The 21,170-nt window shown below is 40.1% G+C and overlaps 1 protein-coding gene across 5 annotated transcripts in view; it reads left to right on the forward strand.

Moving 5' to 3' along the window:
- The window catches only part of ATXN7 (ataxin 7), an 87,204-nt gene that overhangs the window by 55,499 nt on the left and 10,535 nt on the right, over positions 1 to 21,170 (forward strand). For all 5 annotated transcript variants that reach the window (XM_030956418.1, XM_030956417.1, XM_030956421.1 and 2 more), the window contains 2 exons: positions 19,490 to 19,742; positions 20,396 to 20,658. In XM_030956418.1, the coding sequence (XP_030812278.1) occupies positions 19,490 to 19,742; positions 20,396 to 20,658 (516 nt within the window). The remainder of the gene's footprint in view (positions 1 to 19,489; positions 19,743 to 20,395; positions 20,659 to 21,170) is intronic.

Raw genomic sequence — 21,170 nt, forward strand, 5'->3', positions numbered from 1 at the left:
AGTATTACAGTCCCTGCAGTGCTACATATTTGGGTTCTTCTCACACTGTGAATTGAGTATAAATTTGTCCTACTGTATTTTTGTTAAATTTGGCAGCAGCTAATTGTTCTGAAAAATCTGTCAATATTTAATCTTTTTAAGTTGTTGTGCATGTATTGCTTGTTTAGAGTAGAATAAGAGAGTATGTTTAGCATGAATTCATGGATTACAAAGTCAAAGTGTCTGTACAAGGCAGCATTTGAAGCTGATAAGAAAAGAAAGGAATGTACTGAATCTCGTTCCAAAGCCATTGGACCTGAGGACTGGGTTGTTGTTGCTTGGTTTTTGGGTTGGTTGGGGATTTTTTTTTTTGAGTGTGTGGTTTTTTTCCTCGTGGGAGATTGCTTGAGCTCATCCTCATTTTGGAGGGATAAGTCTTCATTGTGGCCTGCATACTTTTGGCAGCAAGCAATTTGTTTCAGTAATTAATGCCCACTGTTCACTAAAGTCTTTTTAAAGCAATGTGAAAAGGTTTTTTATAAATCGTAAGAATTTTCTTGGGTATCAGTGATCTTCTGTAGCAGTGTAACAGCCAAAATAAACCTGAATATTCTGTGGTATGTCACAGCTGTGCTGGAGCAATCTGCCAAGCATATTGCCAAACATGCACAGGTGGCATTTGGCATATTATGGCTGCAGTTAATGTATATGTTTTAACAAATTATCATTGGCAGCTTCTGTTCAGGAACTTCTGTTTAAATGCCCAGTCATCTCACAGTTCTTCACACAGTCCAAGTTGCAGCAGCTGGATCTTAATCTGTGGGTCCAGCAACAACTAGTTTAATTTCTTAGTAGTAATTTGTGAAATTCTTCAGCTTTTGCAAGAATCGTCTTGGCATATAGCAGGGAATGTGCTCAGAGGTCAGCACAGGATTCATTTCAGTTTCAGCTGGCTATTTAGTCATTTTTAAATAATGCATCATTAAATAAGAAATTATAATAATGTGGAAAGAAACTCAGTAAATATACTTTGAGCTTTGAAATGTGCACCCCCAAGCCATTAGCTGAATACCAAATGTGCCATGCAGATTTTACAGAGTGGTGGAGTTCGGTGCTGTGGTTACTTGTATCATCACAGACTGTTCACATGCAGAAGATTATTTCTGTACACAGAATGGCTGTGGTCTTTGTTTATTGCATGAAAGCACAGGGAGTCTGTTGGAGAAGTTGATGGCAGTTTTCTAGTACAACTTCCTCCTTTTTTGTGGGTACATGAGTTTGTCAAGCTCTGGTTGAAGATATAAAGCAATTTTTAAGTGTCGGCCAAGAAAAAGGTGATGTTCAGCTTCAGATTTAGGAGATACTGATTATTCAGTTTACTGCTTACCATGTAACTCACGTTACTCTCTTGACAGCACTGTGTGTGCTAAAATACTGCAAACTTCAAGTGCTTGATGTGCTTTAGGCTCATCTTACCTTTGGTTAATGTGAAATTAATTTTATGCAGTTCTTCCATAGCAGAAGACCTAGATGCAAAAATCCTTTTGGTTTAATATTTGCTCAAGAGACAGTATAGTTTTTCTATTCTATTCTTACTGAAATGTTAAAATATTTAAAACTAGTCTAACATACAAAATTATGCAAGGGTTCCATGAGAACCCTGCTCCTTTATAGTGATCTCCTTGCTGGGTATTTGTTTGGGCACTGGTACTGACTGCTCTCTTCAAAACAAATGGTGATGGGGAAGAACAAGTGGAAAGAAAGAAAAACAAATATTTATCTTTGTGGGAAAAGAAGCAGTGCCTTGTTCACTATCACAGACACTAGTTCAGCAAGAGGGAGAAAGCGTGTTGATCAATAAGTTGGAATAAGATCTAAAGAGAACAAGTAATTCCAACAAAAAGTTGCTATTGAGTGTATATGACTACAGCTTCACTTTGAAGGTAGCCAGGTGGGATAGTTGCATCAGGTCTACAATTAAAAATGACTTGTTTATTGACAAAAAAATGACAATGAGGGACTTAACCAATCTAGAATCAAGGTTGAGTTTCATCACTCAGAACTCATTTTGTGAGAGGAAACAGCACGAGCAGGACACAGCTCTCCCAGCCATCATTCCTGACTTTCTGCAGGGTCAGGGAAGGCCACTCTGCATCAGCTTACGTGATCCACATCCTTGGAAGGTTTCCTTCTCAGCTAAAAGGGTTCTTTCTGCTGCTTAAGCCACTCCTCCAGGCTGGAGCTCAGCCAGGGGAGGTGGCACACACTGAGGGCAGGCCATGGGCACGCAGGCTCTGGCACCCTGCCCCAAGCTGGGTGCAGGAGAACGGAGCTGCAACATGTGTAAGAGCTGGGGAGGCAGAAGAAGCCTGAGTTGAAATTAAAAAAAGACTAATTTCTGCTGTTCTGGAGAGATGGGAATGTGTCAGAGCCATGGAGATACAAACTTGGTTTTGGAGAGTGGGGTTAGTAGTTTAATTTCAAAAGCTAACCACATGCAGATGAATTATTTATAAGGACTTTCTCATTTGTTTTTTGGGGAGAAGTGTGTTCTCATGAACTGTGTAGATTATTCCAAGAACTGCAAACCTCAGTGAATACCACAGCGCTTTGTGATTCTAGGGAGGAGTATTCTGGGAAGCTTGTAAAATTGTTTTGAGTATTGAACTGTCATGAAGAAAATAATTTTTGGTTGGTTTTTTGCTTCCCCCACAATGGAAGTACATAGTTTCCAGTTGCACAGACTGTACCCTCTCATCCCAGAATCTGACTCTTGAACAACTGCTGTGTTTGGGATGGTCTCTTTTTCTCTGCAAGCACACCTTCATAGGTCAGATAGGAAATCCCATCAGTAACCATCACTTACATTGCTTCTTGTGAAGATACCAGTGCACCCAGTACAGCTGGCTCTGCAGTACCTGCCTGGGGCAGTGGTGCCCAGTTTGGCAGGGCTGCCTCAACACAGCTGGAATTAAGTGGTTTGCAGTCTGTGTGTCTGTGTGTCCAAGGAGGGGAAAGAGAGGACACTGGGGAATAGCTAAAAAGGGAAATGTAAAACAAAGAACTTGAGTAAAATACATGTAAAAAGAAAGAGACGAAGGCAATAAGAAAGGTAGGACAAAATTACCTTGGAAGAGAGAGAATAAGGAAGTAAGTACAGTGTTGGTTTTATTACTCTGTAACAAGGGGTAAAAGTGGTAGAAAGGAGGAGAGGCTAAACAGGGCAAAACAAAGAAAAGCTTTTTCACAAGATTTTCCTCTCTCAATGTTTTGGCAACAATACTATTAATGTGGTTTGTGTAATGCTATGATGGTCTTGGATTTTGCACATTTGCACATTTTGGTGGGGGGTGAGGGCAACAGGAATGTGTCCTGCTTGAGACACATCCCCTGGCTTTATCAGGCACTGAGCATCAAGGGAAGAGATGGATGCATGCATGTGTGTGCACCTAGTAATAGTTCATCTTTTAGTTTCTTTTTCATTGCCTTTACTGTTTCTGTTTGGACTTCTTAATGTTATTCCACAATTCTCATTTTCCATTTCTGAATAATATTTTTTAGACAGTAGGATGTATGTATAGCCTTCAGCAGCTTTTGCTATTAGAATCCCCCCCAGTGAAGATGAGGTGTAGTGTACTAGGTGGAAAAAAAGCTATCCATGCTGGACCAACATAAAAACAATGTTTTTCAGGAACTTCAACTTCCACCTCTGGAAAAATAGGCAGCATTTTAAAATCTACCTTCTCACCCTCAGCAATAGTGCACTGAATGGTAACCAGGTATTAGGCATGATCAAGCTTTCAGAAAGACTTGTGATGATATTTTTCTTACTAAATTAAGAGAAATCTATAACATTTTGGTTTTAGACACAGCTAAAAAGTAGCTGCTACTTACTTTAGTTGGGCATTATGTCAAGTAGTTTTCACCTGGTATTTATTTGGTTTTGATCACCAGTTTGCTGGCTTTTTAAAAAGAAACATGATACTGCCTTGGGGTTTTTTTTCTTCCAAGCAATATGATACACTTAAAACTAATATATGATACACTTTAAGTCTAGAAATGGTGTTTTTAAGATATAACCAGAAGAGGGAGTGTGTAACACCTTCTATACAATGAAACCTGCAAGTTTATTGATGAAGAGCAATCAAAAACCACATGTCTTTTTTTTTAAGTTATTTATTAACTGCAGGGTCAAATTCACTTTCAAAATAACACAATTAATGCCACCTTTTTAAGCTTCTCATTAGGCTTAGTTCAGTTTAACACTAAATAATTATATCCAAGTAATGTAAATGGCCTGGAAGGCAATTCAGATTTCTAAGTGGCGTGTTGAGTCTACCTGTAATTCAAACAGCTTTTCAGTGTCAGTCTTTGATTAGTTCATGCATTATCCAACTCTGTGAGAGCTCCACAACAGTATGGATCAATTAAAAATATATTTTTAAATGTAGAAAATAAACAGGAATAGATAAATATTATATGTCATTTTATGTAAGTTCGTGATAATATTATTGTCTAATAGGCCATCATTAGCTACCTCAGGCAGTAGCAGCCAAAATACTTCCAAACCTTATCTCCTATTGATGAAACAAATACAAAATGTAGTGCTTGTATAGAAAATAATTATTTTTACTCTAATTTGTGTATATATTCCTGTAATTGTTGTGCAGCTGGGAAGCGGGTTAATCTTTTCAACAACACCAAAAAAATATAGGAAAAACATTTGTGCCTTATGCAAGTTCTGCCGTGTCAGAGTGCTACTGGCCACAAAGGCAGCAATCCTCTTTTGTTTCACCAAGTTGCTTTAGAGAAAGAAGGACCACTGTCAAGAGATTCTTGTCCTATTTTCTGTTCTCTCTTCCCCTGATAACGAGTTGCCCAGGTTGGTATGACACTCTCCCTCTGCACTGCTTTGTAAAGGATGCAATTAGACCAGGCTCCTGCAGGGTTGAAGCAGTTCCTACATAACTGAGTTTTTCCTTGTTGTTTGGCAAAATTGTCACAAAACCTTTAATTCACAATTCTATATGAAGCAGCTTTCTGAAAGGAAGCCTTCTCTTTTAGCCAGATCACCTTCTTATGTTTTCACCACACAGGATTTTCTCTCTCTGCCAAGCCAGGAGTGGTTATGTGCTGTGTCCTCCCTGTCTGACCCTGCTGGTTGCAAAGAACCTGTTTGTCATGTCTGGCTCTTGGAAAAGCCCTGGTTTCTGTGGAGCATTGTGATGAATTCTGTGCATTAGGTAGAAGGTGTGCCCCTTTCAGGGCACCCTTCCACCTTTGAGCCCAAAACTTCCCGATGTTTGTAGATTATCTGTAGAGCTGGGTTGGAGCTGTCATTTTTATGTGATGTACACTGGGAGTTTTAAGAGCTGTTCATCACTGTGTGATGGTACATGTGGTACTCACATGGAATTCATGGCTCTTCTCCTTGCTAAGAGGAAAATTGGCTGGGTTTCTTTTGTTACTGCATGGCTGAAGCTGTCACCTGAGTTCTTAAGCATTTTGGTTTTCTACTGTATTAGGGTGGGCTTCATGAAGTAATTGTTTTTACTTCTTTCACTTTTCTAGAGTATAATGAGAAGCCCTATAGTACTCTGTAAAAGCTCTGGCCCTGCTCATCATTGGCATGGGACTAGCTAGCACTCATTTTCTTCAGTTTCCTTTTGCCTTGCAGCCTCTGACAAGCCACATGTAACCATGTATATGCCTGGAAAGATGCCACACTGGCTCTCTCCTGGCCTCTAAGGTCAGAGGAAAGGTTTTTAAACTGCCACAGTTCAGTCCCCTCCCCATCACAGTGACTGTGTACTATTTGACCAAAGGTCATTGTGTGGGTCACAAAGCAATCCACCAGCTAGCTTCTAAAAATACCTGGGACTGCTTTAATAGCCATAGAAATTATATAAACTTATACATCTGTGTGGTATTGCAAGGCTTGATGCTCACATCTTGCTTGCCACAGACTGAGAAGGACATGTAGGAACTGGTCAGTGCCAAGTTTGTATCTCTGTAGGATTCGTCTCTGTTCAGACTGAGGATGGGCACTGACCTTCAGGGCCATACTTATCTTTCCTAATTTTAGTCCGTGGAAATGACATAATTCTGTATAGAAACCTTTATTCTATGTGTGCACATGTGCTGCCTGAGTAGCAGTTATATTTTGTTTTTCTGGTGTAAACAAGCATGTTGTGTAAGTGGAGTTGATACTAAGGCATAAAATGCTGTCACTTGATTGTGCACCAACAAGCCTGTCAAGTTGTTCCTCTGTACTCAGTCATCTATTTTATTTTGGACTCACTCCAGTTTTCTGAAACCTGAGGAACTTCTAAGCTTGCTCACTTGGAAAAGAAAACATCAAAACCAGTAATCTTGCCCAATATATTTGTTTTGTTCTGCAGGATGTAAAACACTCCAGCTGCTAGTGAAAAAAATTCCACGTATTTCAAAATCTATTGCCTTTTGGTTCTAGAGGTTCTGGGAATTTGATTCATGCTGGTACTTCAGAGCACTCTTTTCCAAATACAAGGCAGTAGCGCTACTTTTTTTTCGTGATTTTGCTGCTCTTTTGCTAAGGCTGACTGTGTGGTGTCATGTATGCAAATCAAGGGGTTCTTTCCATGCACCCCCCACAACAGCAAAGTTGATTTTCCAAGTAACCACACTGGAGTCTTCAATTGATCAACTTTAAGATGTTTGATGTTGGCTCAAAGCCCATTATTCTCTTCCTTCCAGGAAGAATAATAATAGTAGCCAGTAACCAAACAATCTCTTTAAAGCAAAATATTTACAACAAAATCATCTTAGACAGTACTAAATGTAAACATAAGCAGGCTACAGTGTAAGCAAGCCCAGCTTATGCACTGTTGATACCAATCAGATGAAATTCCTTGGAAGTCTGATTTTCTTCTATGTACCTCTCAAAGCTTCTAGGAACTGGCAAACTTATCATTACTGCAACTCACAACCCAGTTGGTTTTTGTGCCCAGTTCTTACGCCTGCAGCCCTCTCCCTGGGATCAAGTCACAGTTTAATTCTCTCTAGTCCTCGCTCAGTTCACTGCCAGCTTTGGCACAAGCAGGCATTTGGTCTGTGACACTGTCAGGCTTTTGAGCGGATGGCTCGGCTCTTTGTTGTGGACAGAGCAGATGGTGCAGAGGCTCAGACTGAGTGGTCAGGACTGGGGAGAGGGCAGGAATGTTTTTTGCCTGTGGCAGTATTAGCTCGCACCAGCCAGTTTAAAGTGGTTGTGAAACTGGTGCCTGAGTTAGCTGAATTTTGAGAAAAGATAAGTGAGTCTTAATATGTGGTGAAGACAGTGAAGCCTGTTTGTCTGTGGCTTTGTCCTGTGTGTTTTGCCATCACTCTCCCATTGCAGCACCTCCTGCTCTGTGCGCAGACAGAGCTTCAGGTTTCATGTCGTGTTTTACCTTTTTTTTTTTTTTTTTTTTTTGCTGGCCAATTTAATAAGACATGTGCACGACTGGTCTGGAATGTGCTCATGGTGTCCAGCCAGCAAACATCTTCCTGCTTTCCTTCTGTAACAGTACCAAGAAGTCCTACCTTTGCTGTCTGAATGCTGCTTTTATTGTTAATGATAAACACCAGTATCTTCAGAACATCTCCCAGCAGGGGGTGGGAGGGCACCATCTCAAATCCAGCTCTTCAGTTTTACTACAGTCAGCCTGATTTTGAAATACAGAACACTGTAATGTAGACAAGTGGAAGGAGACGTGATAGACCTGCATTTATCTCAGTTTACAAAACCAGACAAGAAATGTAATGCAAGTAAAAGATTGGCTGGAAAATTTTTATTCTTAAAATCACTTTTCCTGGCAATGCAAAACATGCAGGATACTTCAACTTCTGGATTCTCTCCACTCCCCCAGTTTCATTCTTGTTTGTTTGTTTTCAGTTCCTTGACATTCTGCAGTACTCATTCATAAAAGGGACCTACTGTATGTGTGTGTGTGTAGTGATAGCATCACAAATTATATAAATATCTTTTTTGTGTTTCGTGTGTTCAGTGAGAAAATAAAAAAAAGAGGGGTTTGATGCTGTTCTTTATCTGGAGTGGTAGGAAGCAAACTTTCTTCCATTGCAATGGTTTTGGCACAGTTCAAGTTGTCCTTCTTGGGTGATTGTGTAACTCCAAAGACCTGGAAATTGGGTTCTCTGCAGTGATTGATATCAAAATGCTTCTCTCCCTCCTGCACTGTCCTGATGCCAGAGCAGGAGTCTCCTCTCTGCAGCCTTGTTCCCTGGGAGCGAGCGGCGTGTGCAGGTGGGTGTTCTTTGTGTATGGATCTGCGCAGTGCATTATCACAGCTTGCAGGGCTAATTTTAGCCTTGTAAACTCAGGTATTAACTGATGGTATGAGTGTTTTTATTGAATCTAATGTTGTTGATGTTTTTGGGGTTTTTTTTCAATGGCTTCAAGTATTGTTGATAGAAAATAAAACCTCTTGCACTATTTAGTACCAGGAAAAGAACGTACTAATTTCATTGCCATACATAGTGGGTTGCTTTTACTACATTAAGTAAAATTACTTCTGCATATGTCACAATACGCTGGCAGCACATGATTTCACTGTGCCACATGCACAATCCCTCTCAAGGTGAAACCTTGTGAATATTTACTGCTTAGTGTTACTCAGAAGCCCTTAGACATTGGAAAATAGTAGGCAAAAATGCCTGGATCGAGGCAGTTGGCATATATATTCCTGCTATAACATAAGCAGGCAAAAAATCCCATTGTATTCTCTGTGCCATTGTGCGCCTTCCCATGGGCCCAGGCTGCTCTGTCCCTGTGTGAGTGTCCCGTCATGCCTCTCCCTTCCATTCCAGCTCCTGCCTTGATGCCCAGCTGCTGGGGTTTCTTACCAGTTGGGTTCTTTGTCCTCACTCTTACCCAGAAGGAAGACAGCTTTCTGCATTGTTCTGTGTGGGAATTACATCGCCTGATCTTGGTCAGTTTATTTGTGGAACAAGCAACAAAATAAAACTTACTTGCCCTCTTGTCCCTAAAATAAGAATGGGCCAAATCAAAGACTAAGAATTCTAGTTTCTAACAAATGCATCAGTGCTGGTTCCCCACATAGTATTTTGAAGTCAAGAATTTTGTGAACCACTAAAATATGTTGGAGACTTACCCAGTTTTAATTATGGGTGTGAAGTAGAGGGGTGTATGGTAGAAACCAATCCTTTAAACACACACATGCCTCTGGTACTAATTTTAGTGGTGGAAGGAGTAGTGTTTTAAAAACAGCATAATCCAAGGAAGTGTCTTTGTATTTCTCAGTTGTCATTAACAATTAATGGGTAGGTGACATGAGCTGTCAACTTCTTGAAATTGGTAGCCACAGAGGAGCTGGTTGTTGTCTAGTATTCTGAGTGCATAAACATGGGAATGGTAGTATTTAGTATCTGTTTAGGATTTAGTATTAATTTCTAAGCTTGGTAATAGGAGCAGTAACCTCCAGGTTTCTGCAAGTTTCTTTAAATAAAGAAAAAAACCCCCAACCATAACAAAGCCCAGTCTGCTGAAATGGTACTCCCTTCTTCTGTTTAAACCTTCTTAATGAAGAAAAGTAGTATTATAACACACTGATGCTAATACGCAAATGTGTTTGTACAAGCCAGCTGCCTCTCTTCTTGGCAAACTTCTTATTTTAGTGAAAAAGTAATTTGCTTGGTTTTAAAAATGAATTTGTGTGTAATTTGATAAGTAAGGGAAGACCAAAAATTTCAGCTTTGGTTATGGTTACTTAAAATAAGAGCAAAAGCCACAAACTGGTTTTCCCTATTCCTTTTGTCAGCAGATATGCTGTAATTTTTATAAGTGATTACTTAGGAAATTGTTCAGAAATTAATCATTTGGTAAAAATTAGATTTTACTGTCCATGTGCTGGATTTGGGTGAAAATCAGACCTTGACAGTCAGACCTCAAAGCGTGGAGACAGGATGTGGAGACCCATCTGGAAGTTCAGGCCAGTAAATAGTGAGTTTTTGCTGCTGGAAAAGCACAGCAGGAGTCTCTGCCAGGGTGGCAGGGACTGTGTCCCTCAGAGCAGTGATACCCCAGGGAGCTGCAGCTCTGGGGGTGCTGGGTGCCCCCAGGCTGAGCTGTGTCACCCAAGGTGGGGTGGCTGCTGACAGGCACGTTTGGTGGAGAAATTGTCCTGGAGCCGCTGGCAAGGCCTGGCAGCTCTCAGTGGGAATCACAGGAGCATCCACAGAGCCTGAGGCTGGCTGTGTCTGACCAGTGCCGGTGTCGCCCCCATTGTGGCTGGCAGCAGGTTTGCAGGTGAAGCCGGGGCTGGGCAGAGGTCTGGGGGCACTGCTGGCCGCGGGGTGCCCGAGGCCGGCCCGGAGCTCCCGAGGCCAGGGGGTGCCCGTGGCCGGCCAGGGGGTGGCCGAGGCCGGGCCGGAGCTCCCGAGGCCGGCCCGGCTGTGGCCGGCGGCGCTGCCTGCGCGGCCGCGGGCCTCGGCGAGCTCTGTGTACGCCGTGGAAAATCCCACAGCGAGGGATTAAACACTGCAAGCGGCCCCGTGAGTCCTTCTGAAATGTCACCGGAGCCGTCTGGCACGGCTCCAAAAGCGGGCGGGCAGCGAGCTGGCCACGGACAGGGACAAACCCCGGAGCTGTGATCCTCAGGGCTGCAGGCCGGGCAGAGGCAGTGCCACACAGCGCCAGACGCTGCTGCTTTGAGTTCAGTCCCTGCGGAAACCTGAAAATCCCCAAAAGGCACAGCTCAGATGGGGAGACTGGCAAGAGAAAAAAATAGCAATCACACGATAGACAGCCGATTCCAGTCCCGTCAGCCTCTTAGATAAATTGGCAGCTGTTAATCAAAATGTTAATTAAAGAAAGTAGTAAGAGTGTGTTCGTGTTAGCTTGTTTTCCTGGGCGTGCTCACCCGTGTAATTTGTAAATCAGAGGGCAAACACACTGGGGTTACACTCTGCGGGTGGCTGGCTGTGGGCAGGAGGGTCTGGGCTCCAGGGGAAATGGGAAATGCAGGCACAGCCTGCATGTGTCAAGTGCAGTGATGTTTTTCATTTAAAAGGTTAAACTGCACAAACATTTTAGTTAGCACATCCTAATTACAGCATTGCTCCATTCTTTGAAAAGGAAGTGTGAAAAGGCTGGTAATATTTAATTTGAAAGACACTATTGTGCAGGCACAGTAGGTCTGTGCCCTCATTTGACTGTATTAGTGATTTCCCTAGGATTTTGATGCAGTAAATTTTTAATTAGTGTAAAGTTTAACGTGATCAATGTTTTTACACATGAAAACAGTTGTTTTATGCCAATTGTGATTGATCAGTGATAATGAAATAAGCAGCAGTGATCTTTTTTTATCCTTCAAAACTTACTAATGCCTAAAAATGGGGTAAAACTTAGAAATTAATACAAGTCCTGAACCACAGATACTAAATACTAATGTTCCCATGTCTGTGCATTTAATTGGGGTAAGTAATGTAAGGATTTGACTTAAAAGAAGAAACCAAGTTATTTGCTTCCCATTGATGTTGCAAATTGCGTGTTTACATTTCAAGAGATTTCAAATTTTGGAAATTTGAAAATTGTTGCAATACCACTGATTTGCTTCCCATCGTCCTTTTCCATTGTGAAAGAGTTAAACATTTTGTGCTTAAAACCTCAGACCAGAAAGAGGGGTGCTAGCAGTGCAGGCAGAACTCTGTGCTGTTCTCATTTCTTGAGTTTTTTCCTGCAGGTGGGCACTGCCCTCAGCGTGGAGTGCCCTCTTTGCCAAAGGGAAGCGCGTGGGTTGTCACATCTGTAGATGAGACAGGTGAGACATGGGTGTGACATCAGAGAGAGCCGCTGGAGCTCCCTCCTCACTTCCATCAGCAGAGAGGGGCTTTGAGGTTGGCCAGTTCAAATAGCCATGTATGTGTTTATATTTTAATTTTTACTCTTACAAAGCTCTTGTATCATGGCAGTGGATGTCACTAGTTAGTCATGCAGTACATAAGAAAAATATTTGTGCTCAGTGTCTTTTTATCCTCTAGTTTCTTAGTGACAAAATCAAAGAATGTGATTTCCTTAGCTGACATCACTATTTTCATGTACACCCTGTGATATTTCCTCCCATTTCCACTCTCAAAACAAAGTCAATTCCCTCTTGTTGATCTCTTTTGTGTGGAGAGCTTTCCATTTCAAGGCCTTTCTTTTATACCCATCTTCAGAACTTTGAGTTAGCTGTAGCCCCCTTTGTATTTTGGTTCACTATCAGCTTTTAAGCAAGTTTTCATTGTCAGCACCTTTTCTTTTGTAGCAGAACTGGGTCTGACAGTCAACATAAAACATATAAAGTTTGCTAGGTGTAAAGAAATAGCTACAGGGCAAAACATTTAATTCCCAATCTGGTGTGAATAGAAGCATTAGGAAGATGAAAGCCAGTCAGGCATTTGGATAGGTGAGCTCATCTGAAGTCATGACGATATTATATTATGTGATAAGGTCTTCTCAGGAACGTTGATGCTGAAGAGGAAGAACATGGTGTTAGAGATAGAAATCTAATTTCTGGGTAGAGAGTGGGCCAAGAACGAGAAAAGCAGAAATTAGGTGGTGGTTCTTCCCTTTTTTATTTGCATCTTTTAACACACCATTCTTTATTAATCTTTTGTTTACCAAAGTTTTTATTAAACTTTGCAATAATGTTGAGGTGAGGTATTTATTTTGAATTTGCTTTATACTTTTTTTTGGAAAACTGAAGCTTTTCTCTATTGTCATTCAGGGTAAACATAAGCAGCTGGAAAACTGTTGTCTTGTATTTTTGAGAAAGCTGACCCAGCGTGTCAAAGCTGACCCCCAGTGCATCTTGAAGCACTGCTGATCTGTACTGCTTACCTCTGTCTGTTTGATGCTCTTGTTTGTCATCACTGTGGCTTTTCTGAAGTTTATTTCAAATAAGATTTTTTTTAATAATGGAAGAATTACTTACTCAATACCTGCCTTTTAATCAGACAGGTATTGTTGTGTCATCAACAGGCTACAGAGATTAGTGTTCATAGTGTGGATGTTGTAATCTCTCCATGGCCCCATTACCATCTAAGACACTCTACTGTCCTTCCATAATAACTTTGCCATATTTGTGTTTCAGTGCCTAACAGATTTATAGGACAGTTACTGACCACACCTCTTGGCAAGTTCACTGGGGAACTGTACCAGAAGTTTGGGCTTGGATGTTAAAGCCCTTGCATTTGGGGTTGCCTGAGCAAGGAGGAGGATGAGGTGAACATCCTTCTCTGGGTGATGAGGGGAAATGTTCCAACAGTTGGTCTCCCTGGCTCCATTTTTGCTTGTGGTTCTGCTCCATGAATAATTTAGTGTCCTGCTTCTATCAGTTTTCCCCCGCTGTTCTGAAGAGTTTTACTGGTCTGAGGGGGCTCTGAATAGCTCAAGCAAAGCTGATGGGAGTGTCCTTAATTCCAGTTTGCCACTACACAACACAGAAAAGCCCAGTCTGTTTGCAACCTTAGGATGGCACTGTGCTTGATGCTTCAGGGGAAAAGCCATGTATTTTACTGAGGACTTTTAAATCCTGTGGAAATTGATTACAGAACTACTTGTGTGCTGAATACAAGGGGGTTTTGAAAGGATTAGTAACAAATAAGGAAAAATGAAAAAACTGATTGTGGAGGGGCAGCAGTTGGGAAAGGGAGATACTTGAAGGTTATTTATTGAAATACATTAATTTAGCATTGTATTACTAATAACTGTGTTTGCAATCTGCTCCTCACTCTTTCCTGTGGGGGGAATCTTGGCTGTCAGAGGAGGTGTGCTGGGTTTGGGGCCATTTTGTAGCAGATACCATAGACAAGATGGCATTCCTGCCCACGTAGTGTGTGTTACTAGAGAATTAAAACCCATCCTGGCTATGCTGTAGTTATACCATCAAAATCATAATTTAGCCTAAATTATAGATTCATAATTATCTCCTCTTTGAAATATTTCAAAGTACTGAAGTTGGCATTCAGAATCCTGCTAGTGAGGATGATCACTTTTTATTTCTCCCTGTCTTTTCTTCAATGACAGCAACAAAACTGACCCTACTTATACATAATTCAACACACCTTTATTGAACATATTTTGCACAGTGATCACTTGTGAGTGGATTTTAGTTCTCCAAAATAAATGTCTAGGAAAACGATAAACTTACTGTGCTGAATATTTCTCAAGTGGGGAAGTGCAAGACATAAGGTTGCCTCAGTATTGCTTGGCCATTATCTGTTTAAAAGATAGTATAAATGGCTGTTTCTTAGTGCCACAAGTATATGAGACTGTCAGTTGGCTTCTTCTTGTAGTTTTGCTAACCCTGATAAACTAATAGTATCAGCTGCCAGATGCAAACCAGTGGTTTTTTATGAAACAGTGAGGCAAAGCATCTCATGATGACATAGTACTGGTGCCCATCAGGCCTTGTTGGTCTGTCGTACTGGTTGCTTGGGCTCCATCAATATTCTGTTTTGTAACCTTCTTGCTGAAGTGAAGATGGCTTTGTTCAGCTGCTCTCTGTTCAGCTAAATGTTTAAGATCAAACACCACACAGTTGGAGTGACCTCATCCTGACTTAGAGTGTGCACAGAGTTGATGGCATGATTAAAGGGACATCAGTGGAAGATTAAGGCAGAATCCTTGATATCTAGGTCCCGTGATTAGAGCAGGATAATGAAGCAGCAATAAGTGAGTGAGCAGCAGATCAAGCTCCTGTACAGACCGAGCAGCAGATCAAGCTCCTGTACAGACCAAGCAGCTGCACACTGCCAGGGTGGCAGCAAAGGAGGAGTAATTTACCTGCTATGCCTGTGATTGTTATAGTTCCCAGTTTCTCCTGCAAAATCCTCATGGACCTAATTTTTTTTTTTTTTTTTATCTTTGTCATGGTGAGATCAGAGTGCTGGTGGACTAGAGTTGCAAAGGAGATTTTAGTTGCTTGCTGAGTGAAATCTGGAGCTATGTTGAGGCGCCCTGCCGTAGCAGTGTCTGTGCTCTGCTGTCATGTCATGGATCTGAGCTTCCTGGAGAAAGGCAATTAGCTCTCCATTATTCTAGGGATGAAATACTCTTACTGACAGAAAATAAGTTTTTTATCCTCAGGTAGAAGATGTTTGTTTTAATATGCCTGTCTAAATTTCTCAGATGACAAGACACACAGTAGCTCAGTATGATAGAGAAAAGGACAAGTTTAAGTTTCATGATTATTGTGCTTACACTTTGTGATACAGACATAAAATAACAATTACTTAAGCATAAAGGTTTTTTTATGCTTTGTTTCAATATACACATCTAATCCTATAGTTTGAGGAGTACTTTAACCCTTACTCTACACAATACTCTTATTGTGTGTTAACTCTTTTTCTGAATGTTCACTGAAGTTCCAGCATGTCTAGCTGAACCAAACTTATGTGTATGCTCCTGGGTGTGCTTTGTACTGCAGCTGCACCAGCACTGACACAGGGCACTTTGACTTTTTGCCCAGTACTTATGTAAGGAATCAGTATAAAAAAAATGGGTTTATGAAACTTGATCTGTACATCTTGTATTTGCTGCCCAAAGCTATTAATTGATGCCCAGAGAGAATGAACAGCACAAAATACTTGCTGGCTTTTTGGAAATAAGCATAAACCTGGGAGGAATGTCTTAAATTTTTAAGATTATTATTGCTCTTAAATTAATTTTTTCTTATTTTTTTTTGTCAGCATGCAGCAAAGAAAGTGGCGTTTTATGAAAAATCAATTTTTTTAAATAAAAGGGTATTGTCTTTTAATATAGCAATAAGTTATGAATCACAGTAAGTCAAAATGTTTACTCATTGATAGAAGAGTAAGCAGTAGTAGCCAAACACAATGGGAAGCTTTCTCTCTCTCTTTTTTTTTCCCATCTTTTTTCTTTTTTCTGCCCCTTCTAGGTTACTTTTTTTGCATTTTGTCAGAGATTGCTACATGTTTAGTAGGAAATAGACAATGGAAAATAGGACTTTTAAACCCAAGAAAATTGGTAGCCAGTCTAAGGGCCAGGTAAAGCTTTTTTTAAGCTCTGGAAGAGATCTATATTATCAATATCTATTTTATCAGGAAGTCCTGTGTCCCTTGGCCTGATGCATATATAATACTTGCTCAGCTATAGCACAGAGATGCTGTGTTTTTCCAACTTGATAGTTAACAGTTATCCTGGTCATGGAGCAGAGACATCATTTGCTGAGATGCCATCTCTCTTCACAGCTTTCTAACTCTGTCCAGCCCTTCTCCACAATGTCATAAACCTGTTGTATAAATGCAAAGGTGTTTAAGGAGGAGTTTATCTGTTAAAGTTTAGTGTTGAACACAGCTGTCATTTTAGGTCAGATTCTTTCCAGTGCTGTGGCATCAAGGAAGACTTTCAGGTTCTTTGTCCAAAGCCAAAACTTACTTTTTTTCTGATATTTAAAATGCAAAACAAACCAACAAAAAAAATCAACATAAAAACCCAACAACAACAATAAAACCCCTCCTTCCCCTAAATTTTAGGGTTTAGAACCATCATACACAGGCGCAAAAATGGGAATATCACTTTGATCTGCTGTATAAGCAATCATGACATTAAAAAATTGTTTTCCTCTTAAGAGTTATGTGAAGGGAAGGGATGTGATTGGCAGCCTTTAAAATTTGAAAACTGAACACCTGGAGATAATTATATTTTTAAATGTTTTTGGGCTGAGACAGAATTAATGACAAATGGGAACTATGTTAAATTGGCAGAAGATTAGTAGAATTTATTATTGTAATATGCTTAGCATAAAAAGCATGGTGGTCTTGATTATTCAGTGACAGTTTGTGTAGCCATTTTTCCAGTAAAAACTGTGGCAATCTGTCTGTAACTATATTCATGAGATCAAATATGCAATTCTTAACATGTCTGGTTTCAAAAATAATATTAGCTCTCTCTATTAAGATGAGACTTCAGTGCTCTTCACATGGTTTGCAAAACAGTTCTTAAGTAGATTTCATTTAAAACCATGAATGTTATAAAAAGACTAAAACATTAAATATAAGCAAATTGTAGTAGCAGCCCTACCTCTGTTTGTATGTATGTCAACAAAAAAGTAGGTCTAGCCAGGTTATGAAAAATGAGCTGAAAATTCTTCTTGTTTTGTTGATAGACAACATAAGTCGTGGTTATGCACAGAAGTGAAAAGTGAAGATTTCACAGCCCTGCAGTGTTACAGTATCTCTTTCAGAAACTGCACCAGAATTCTAAAAAAAGTTAATTTGATAGATTTTTTTCTGGGTGTGTCTGTCTGTATAAGGAAATCCTCTCTGACAGGTAGACTGTAAACTTGTCTGTGATCAGCCTTAGTTCTCTTAGGTTATTTTTTTTTTGTTATTACCAATTTAAACCACTTTCTATTAAACTCACTTGGTTGAGCCTGTAGAACGAACATTTGTGCAAATAGCGGTAGCATCTCAGTTTGCAGTTGCCAGAAGAGAAATACTCCTATTATCCAGATAAATTTCTGGGATTACTGTTTTGTCTAGTTTCTTCCTAATTAGTGGAATGCAAGGAGGTTGTCAGTTTTATTCTAGTCCCTTCTTCTTTTCATCTGCTAGGTTTTTTTTCAAGAAAGTAATACTCTCACTTCCTTCAGAAAGACAACGTCATCATAACAAACTCCCAAGGATTGCATTAGTCATCCACTAGCTTATTTGAGATTATTTGTAACTGTCATAAGCACTTGGATTTTGAATTTTCTAAGTGTACAGAATGTGGAAGAGTATTGAGTAATGTTTCTCATTATGTCACAGGGTGTAGCATCACTGAACTCTAATGGTCCTCAAATAGTAACTGAACAGAGCTGCTCAGGGATTCTTGCCATTGCTATAAAAAGCCATTTGGCAATAAGCACTGCGTCATACTAGAAGCACAGGCATTTACTGGAGCATAAATATGCTAAAATATTTCATTTACAGTCTCTTCAGTGGCAGCTGTTCTAGAAAACTAAGTGGATGATTTTGATAACTAATTGTTTTAAATACTACAATTTTAAAGCAGTTGTTCCTTGAGATGGATGCTAAGTTACTGAATTTGTTTGTTATTTTTGTCGGGCATTTCACACTTAAGTTCTCCACTTCTTGGTAATTACCAATCCAGAAGTGATGAGTATTTTGCAGACTTTTGCAGACGATTTGTTAGGTAGTTTGCACCCATTGTTGCAGTTAAACAGAGAAACACACAGGAGTTGGTTCAGTTTCTTTCTTAGTCCAAGCTCTGTATTCATTCATTACTTTTATTTTTCTAAGCTAATGAACACATTTCAAGTGCTACTTCCAAACAGGTCACAGAACGCAGATGTACTAGTTTACATTTCCCAGAGCGTCACAGGCTTCTGCACAGGTTGCACTGGACTTGGCTGTCACTCTTGGCTCTATTTGTAGCTTCATGAGTAGCCTGCTGCTTCCACAGTTCACTCGAGTCAAAATCTGTAAGGTGATCCTGAGATTGATCTGTGGTGGATTTGGGCACCTCTAACAATACTTGGCTGCAAAAGAGGTGTTACCACTGCCTTTGCTCTCCCCTGACAGACCTCTTTCTCATGTCTCTTAGATCTGTGGTTTTCATTTACTTGATTGCCAGAAGTGTCTCTTAAGAAGGTGTTGATAACACAGATCCTCGAGGAATCACAGGTGTCCTGTGTCAGTGGGCACATGGTCCGTGTGTCTGTGTAGGCAGAGCTGGAAGCTGCCAGGTGTTCTAGAAGTTCATGGTTCTAAAGAACTACCTTTACAATAGACACTGTTTTACCTGAAATGGTGCTAGCAACACAGAAGTTTTCATGGTTTGGTGTTAATTAAAAAACACGTCCAGTGACAGAATCTGACCTCTCTTAATTCAGATACTCAGGTTTTTGTAGAAGAGTATCTGTTGCTGCTTTTGGTGGTGCTGCTGCTAAATAGAAACAAGAGGGGAAAACCCAACCAAACAAAAACCAAGAATGCTCAAAAAGCCCAGTGTAGGTCAGTATTTGAGCTGATGTTCTCAGAGGTGTTCCATACTGAAGGTCTGGTAGATCATACCAGAAGTTTGTCATGAAGTAAAAGTGAAAATGTTGGATTCAATATTATTTTAACGATTAGGAACATACTTAGAGATAATTCTTATCCTTTAAGGGAATGTGATATTTAAGCTTGCCTGGCCTGAGGACAGGGCTGTCTTGGCTTTGTGTGTCTCTGGTCCAGAGCTGATTGTTTGAGCTGGAGGGAGAGCTAAGCTTTACTGGCTGAGATGTGCAGCTCCCAAAGCTCAAAGAGATTCCGGTAACCCTCTGGAGACCAGCCTTGAGTGGAACCTCATGGATTACAGAGAGACTTGAATCTTCTATGCTCTGTGTGTGGCAGGGAACCTCCCAAGACAATAAAGGAAGAATGCTAATGGAGTAAATGACATTAAGTATTTACAAATTCTTTCTATATGGGAGCTTAAAACCCCTTTTCACTCTTGCAGAAAGAAGACACAGCTCCTCCAGCAAGCCGCCTTTGACTCCTCCCTCCTCTTCAGTATTTTCCCTCATTTCATCTTTCCCTTCAAAAAACAAAGGTAGCAGTGGAAGTGGGAGCAGTCGTTCATCCAGTGGAGGTACTAGTGCATCATCATCAAATTCCAAGTTGTTGAAATCACCCAAAGACAAGCTGCAGATCAGCGGAAACAACAGGTTAATGCATTCGGTACAGCACAGCAAAGTTCCCCATGACAAAATGTGAGTGTGCCTTCTGAAAGCGAGTTAAATGTCATTACTTGCATAGACACTGCTATGTGAAGAAAGTTTCCTTTTGTTTCAGAGCGTTTTTGGTTTAGAAGATAATAATTTTAAACTCCTCCAGATCTTTTCCCACAGCTTAGTCAAAGATTATAGTTAATGCTCATATATATGTTGAGGAAGAACTCTTGCAAACCTGCATCTTAAATCATCATGAATAAAGGTCGTTTTACTAGAGGCTCCTAATTCTTTGATGTAATCTGCATACTTTGATCATAAGGAAGTTATAGCTCTGATTCAGGTGGTTTTCAACCTGCATGTGTGAGATGACAGCAATGCTGGTAAAATTTACTTCTACAGAATGGTGCATTTCTCACTGGATGTAATGGGTCCATTGCAGTTGCTTTGGACAGTTTCCAGTGATGCTCTCTGTCCATGAAAGCAAATAATGGTTTCTGAAGTCCCTGGACACTCTGAAGTGTCAGGGAATAAAGGACAGGAGATATGGATATCATAAGAAATGTGAAAATTAGAAATATAGTAGGAGGAAGATTTGCATTTATACTGGGAATAGATCAGAGTGTTGTTAAATAAGAACATATTTTAGCTTATTTTTTTCCAATTTTTCTCTCTTTGTTTTTCATAAATAACAGTATGACTCCATCTGTCAAAGTGGAAAAGATTCATCCAAAGATAGATGGTGCCCAACTGAAAGCTGCTGTTGGTCCAACTTGTTCTACTACTGTGAGTTCCTCAATAAAGCCTGGCCTTAATTGTCCCTCAATACCAAAGCCACCCTTGCCTTCCCCTGGACAGATACTGAATGGTAAAGGTCTTCTCTCTGTGCCTCCATTTTTGGAAAAGAAACCTGAAGAAAATACGAATAATAGGAAATTTTTACATAAAAGATTGTCAGGTAATTTTTTAAAATTATTATTAGCTATATTCCTTTTAGTTGAAATATATATATTTATGGAAATTAGTTCCAGAAGTTAATTAAAACTCCTGTAATACTGTAAATTGTAGTAAGAGTTTTGAAATATTATAATTTAAATCTATAATTTGGCAGACACTTGAAGGATGCAAACACCTTGAAATTGACTTTTCCTTTCAGAAACCTGTACAGATATCAAATGCCTGTCAGTCCTGACAGTTTTAAAATTACACTCTTACTATCTCCAAAGATTTTAGTTTCCTTCTTTCTATATGGAAGGTCCAAATGTACACAGAAAACTAGCACCTGATAAACTGAAAAATGCAAACCCAGTCTGCTCTTTATACCTTTTACCACAATTACTTTAAGTGTTAGTAGAATGGTAGAAAAGTTCTTGACACCAAAGCCAACAAACAAAAACCCACCATTTGTTTGTCACAATCCGTAATGGTGATATCTGCTCCTAACAGGGAGCATCAAATCCTCCTTTGAGG

This window comes from Camarhynchus parvulus, chromosome 12, assembly GCF_901933205.1.
Source record: "Camarhynchus parvulus chromosome 12, STF_HiC, whole genome shotgun sequence".
NCBI lineage: Eukaryota > Metazoa > Chordata > Aves > Passeriformes > Thraupidae > Camarhynchus > Camarhynchus parvulus.